General features: G+C 30.3%; 1 protein-coding gene across 1 annotated transcript; it reads left to right on the top strand.

Moving 5' to 3' along the window:
• Window positions 1–2,281: 2,281 nt before the first annotated feature.
• LOC149266694 (blue copper protein-like) lies at window positions 2,282–4,735 on the top strand. The gene is made up of 2 exons (XM_089397224.1): window positions 2,282–2,632; window positions 3,998–4,735. The coding sequence occupies exons 1-2, from the start codon at window positions 2,467–2,469 to the stop codon at window positions 4,447–4,449; spliced, it is 618 nt and encodes a 205-aa protein (XP_089253350.1). The 5' UTR covers window positions 2,282–2,466; the 3' UTR covers window positions 4,450–4,735.
• Window positions 4,736–5,781: the final 1,046 nt, after the last annotated feature.

Consider the following 5,781-nt stretch of genomic DNA (forward strand, 5'->3'; position numbering starts at 1 on the left):
TTGTTGTTGCATCCTACATAGGTATAGATTGTGGATCGAGGATTTCTTCTAGATATTTTTAATATTGTTTCTACGCTTCCAACTCTCCAAGGACCCTGAATATATTTTTTGACTAAAGGGTTTCCTAAGGTTTAGGGTTCTATGGTCTAGCAGTCCTTCTTCTGTCTACTGGTTGTTGAAATCTCTTGATCTGAGCATCTCACTGACTCTTTTGTTAGGGGGATTAATAAGAGGGAAATCCATGTATAGGTGGCCATGTACATATCACCTTGTAAATGGAAGGGGATATGCTCATAATCAATGGGATGAATAATATCCTCATTGTGGAGAGATATTAGTATGTATTTCAGTAGTAGTTTCGAGAAATTCATGTACACACATATCTCAACATGCAGCGTTTTCCTCTTCGATATGCTTATTTTCGAGGCTTTTACAAAGTTTCCAATGGTATTTCCAATGGCTTTTGAGATTTTATCTTGCCAGTATTTTATTGGGAGAGCATATAGTCTAACCTAGATAGGAGAAACTATAAATTTTCTCTGTCAAGGTTGAAGCAAGGGGTCCAAAAATGAACGAATAGACTTGCTTTGTTAAGAAAATAGTGGACATTCTCAATGACCCTTGTATGATCCTCTAGATTAGAGAAAATCACCATAAAAATCCCTTGGATCCTATTTGCACAGTAATTTGCCCTTTATGTTTTATTTAGCTTTGATCCATGCTTCTAGATCCATTTCCATTAGTTAGGTACCTATAAATTTACAAAGGTGTGATATTGCATAAATTCTATGTGCTCCAAGATTTTTCCAGACTTGACCTTACATCTAAGTCCTTGAAAAACTTTTGACACACAAGGACTTGATCTTCTATTCTACCAAGTGGCACCAAGAACAAGAGCATCTTTGTGGGATCCTTGTGATGATTTTCTGGGGAAGGATTGATGAAGTGTTGTAGCTGCAGTCTTCTTCCTTGATTTTGTGTCCCTCGTAACTACATTGCGGTAGGATGGGGCTATGCCCACTCCTCTAGATGAGGAAGCCATTGATCCTTCAGGAGTAGGGCGAGAGACAATACCAAGACAATAGATTACGTTCCATTGTGAAGAATGTCAAAAAATTCAAAGCTACAGAGAGAAGATCTTGACACATCAGAGTTGTATAACATTCCCCAAATTATATTCATTTTAACTCAAAAAAAAAATGTAACTAGTTTTTAAATAATTTAATATAATCAATAAATGATTTAATAAAATTAATAAATTCCTAAGAAAATAAAATTATACTAATAGATCATGTAGGTAATAAAATAATAAAAAATCATGAAATTTATATTTTTTTAGTTTAATAAACTCAAATTTAATTAATTAGATTTATATTTGTTTTGAATTTTGATTTCTCAAATATCAAAAAAGATGAAAAAAAATAAAAATTAATATGTAAATATCGTGATTATTTAATTCTAGATAATATATTATTTTCTATATATTAAAATAGCTTACACGTTAGCTTTATTTAATAATATAGATTTCAATATAACAACAATACATATACATAACTCAAATTTAAAGTCTACAATCATTTATTAAGCACTATTATCAATCTAATTAAACTCAAGCTAAAAAAAATATCTCGTATACAAATTTATCCAAATCATAAAATTAACTATACATAACTCAAAATTTTAATCTACGCTGTTTTGTTAACCATTATTATCAAATTGATTAAACCCCATTGTAGGCCTCTTATATACAAGTTTACCCACTCACAGTAAGTACCTAATCACCCATCATGAAATTATAATATACATGAAAAATTTAAGTGCACACCATACCACCTGTGCTACCCTTACGAAGCTAAGTTATACAGTGCTTTCTTACAAAATCTAGTTTACACTAATTACTTTCATATTAACTAATCACTCTCATAGCTTCCTTCACGTTCACTCATCCTCTACGCTGATTAAAAAAGTCAAAAGTGGTTCGCTTCAAGGGACATATGAATTATTAGTTCTGGTTATGGTTTGAGTTGTTATAGCTACCAGTCGCGTCTTAACATAGAAATAGAATATGTGGTTACACCTAAATGACAAAAGTATGGGAAATTCAAGTTCGAAGATCGAATTTTTAAAAATATTAGGTGACCAAATCTCTGTGTGAACAGGGAACAACTGTCCATACCAAACCACCCAAATAATTACACAGTAGAATAAGAGGAATAATATCTGATGTTGATGTACAGCCTGGCATAGAATAATAATACAGGCGATGGCAGTCTTTCTGCTTGGTTCAGCTGGGCCTCAAAATAATAAAAGTATAACGTCCTCTGCTATATATATATATATATATATATATAACTCCCGCCGCTAGTTTCCGAAGAAAGAGTTCGAAGTTATTTGCTTCTCACAAGATTCGATTGCAGGATTGTTAGTGAATTAATTCTGCCGAAGTTTTCACGAGAAGAAGACGACATGGGCGTAGCAGCAATAGTTGTTCTTTCATTTGCCATGGCTATAGCTCTGGTTATGCCCTGTGGGGCGACGCAGTACATCGTTGGAAGCACTGCGGGATGGGACTCCAGCACTGATTACAGTACTTGGCTGCAGGGCAAATCATTCACAGTCGGTGACAAACTCCGTAAGTAATTCAATCATTACGTTGTTATAGTTAATATCGGTGGTTTACCGTTATTAAATAAGTTTATTATCTAGTCAGATCTATTTTAATTCTACATTTATTAAGTGTTAAGATCCATTAAACTCTGGTTATGTAATTAGTCTAGATTCATAGTTTACTATCATTAAATAAGTTTATTATCAGGTTAGAACTATTTTAATTCTAGATCTATCAAGTGTTAAGATGAATCAAACTCTTGACATGCAATCAGTGTAGATTTATTTTAATTCCGGATCTACTAAGCACCAAAAGTAATCAAATTTTGGTAAAATCTTTATTTAGAGTGAAAAGAGATTTTATGTCTTTTATACTTGGTAGATTCCATGGATTCCATGAATCTTGGCTTGTTTAATTATTAGCCTTTAAATACACCCCACATTAAATAAAAATACCATGAGTTAAGAATACCACGGAATAAACAATAGACTCACAAGAAAACCATGGAACAAATAATAGTGTGGAGAACTTAATGTTTTTTATTTTATTGTTTTAATTTAATTTAGTTTTTATTATTTTGATGAGTGAAAATGTTAAACATTACAACATCTTTATTATGGCACTTGGTAGATACAATGTTCAAATAGATTTAGGTTACTTTAATATCTTTTTAAATAAGCTATATTCTACATGAATACCATGGGTCAATACCATAGATTTGGGCTTAAAAACCATATATACCTTGACCAAATTAATTTTATCTTAATAACCCAACAAAAATTATAAAAGATAATATTAACATAAAAAATATTTTAATATAATTTATTTTTTTATTAAATTTTATTTTAACCCAATTAAATATTTAGAGAAATTTTTGGGTAAGAGTTGAGGATTTCATGAAATGTGAAACTATCTCAAAACGTCTAAGTTGTATCTTTTTTTTTCAGAAAAAAAAAAAAGCACTATATTATATTGAGGCAATATATACAAGATGTTCTGATGGATCTCATAAGAAGATCCCTTGTACATTCAGCATGATATCAGTCGGAGACCTGAAGCAACAAAAACTTAAAGATACAATACAGAAAGATAAGAGCCCTCCGAAACAGCAAAGACACAAAACTAAAATTAATCTCTACATATACTGCATTCATTGGATAATATTTGTGTGAAGTTGTACCACACAAATAACATTCTACAAATGCAGTGTTTGAGTATGACCATGACCTCGGCCTAATTTAAACCTAGTAACCAATCCCAGAAAAAACAAACATGTGTAATTCAATTGTAGTTACCAACCCCAAAAAACAAACATGTGCTACACTAATCATTGTAATTTGTATAAGAGTGTGATTAATTGATTTGTTTAACATTAAACGTATTTTACAGTTTTCACGTACTCGTCGCTGCATAGCGTGATGGAGGTGAGCAAGTCGGACTACGATTCCTGCCAAACGAGCAACGCTCTGCAATCCTTCAGCAACGGCAACACGCAGATCACGCTTTCGAAGCCCGGCAACATGTACTTCATATGCGGAACGCCCGGCCATTGCGCCGGGGGTATGAAACTTGCCGTTAACGTTAAGGCCGCCGCCGCCAATGGTGGATCACCAGCCGCAGCTCCCGCCGGTGCTCCTAGTGGTTCACCAGCCCCGGCCCCTCACTCAACTACCACGCCTGTCTCTGGTACTCCTTTCACCGGTGCAATTGCTCCTAGTCCCGATATTCACTCACCTGCTACCCGATCGCCTGTTCCAAAGAGCGCTGCCACCTCGATTTCCTTCAACCGAGGCAAAGTTGTTGGTGTGTTAACCGGGTTATTACTATTTTTATGCATCTGATTTTCTCAAAAGGTGTAGCCAGGAGAGGGGTAGTGCTTCTGATGTGTTTTGATTGGAAAACCAGCTTTGTTAATAAGGTTGTATTGTACAGATTCAACTACTGTGCTTTGTAGAGATTTCCCATGGCTCAATTGTTATTGTTCCTGCAGGTGCAATGTCAAATGGTTTTCATATGTTACGTTCATATAAAATTTCAGATGTGTTTTGGAAGAGACTCCCTAACTACAAAGGGATGTAGTTCGATATATTTTTTATTTTAATTATTTTTAATCTCTTGAGCAGTAAATTGAATCATTATTGTATAGATTAAAAATTTTAAAATAACATTATTTCATATCTTAATCATTTTTTACCTGAAAAGATAATATTTTTTTCATTAATTATTTATTAAATTTTATGAATATTAAAAAAAAATAGCATAGTTAGTTAACCTTACATGGTTTTGTTTTTTCATTTTATGTTTTAAAATTAATGTTTACACAGCATATGCAAGGAGTATCATGAGAGTGGTTAACTCTTCAATCACATAGTAGAATGTTCTCAGTCTTTTACACTATCGGATTTTCAATATCTTAGTTTTTTTTTTTCAATATCACATTTAGATGTATTGTTTTCTTTAATATAGCATTTAGATGTAGTTTTGATTTTTTTAAGTATTAATTATTTTTATAATGAAATTAATTTATAAATATTATATTTCGAGTTATTTAGATGTAGCTTTGATTTTTTTAAGTATTAATTATTTTTATAATGAAATTAATTTATAAATATTATATTTCGAGTTATTTATAAGGTATGTTATAAATTTATAATTATGGATTGTAGTTAATTATTGTTTATAATGTTTAAATAATTTATTAAAAGAAAATGTTTAACATTTTACATTAAAAAATTATTTAAAAAAAACTAATTAATATTAATTTTATGTAAAATATATAATATATTTAAATTTTAATCTCACAATAATTTTAGTATTTAGAACTAAAATTAAAAGCAGTTATGTTTTTCTTCCAATTTAACCAAAGAAACTATTATAAAATTAACTTAAAATTATATATATATATATATATATATATATATATATATATATATATATATATATATAATATTTTGATTATAAAATAAGTTATGATTTTATGAACATGTGATATTGATAATTCATGATATCAACCCCTGATATTATAACAAAGTTTATTAACACATAAAAAAATATCCATAATTAAAATTATTATTACATGTTATATATATATATATATATATATATATATATATATAGACAATAAATAATTAAATTATAATTATAATTTAGCTACTTTTATAAATTTAAGTAAT

This window comes from Pinus tabuliformis, chromosome 6, assembly GCF_031772625.1.
Source record: "Pinus tabuliformis cultivar Carrire ecotype Pingquan chromosome 6, CPIR1, whole genome shotgun sequence".
Lineage (NCBI taxonomy): Eukaryota > Viridiplantae > Streptophyta > Pinopsida > Pinales > Pinaceae > Pinus > Pinus tabuliformis.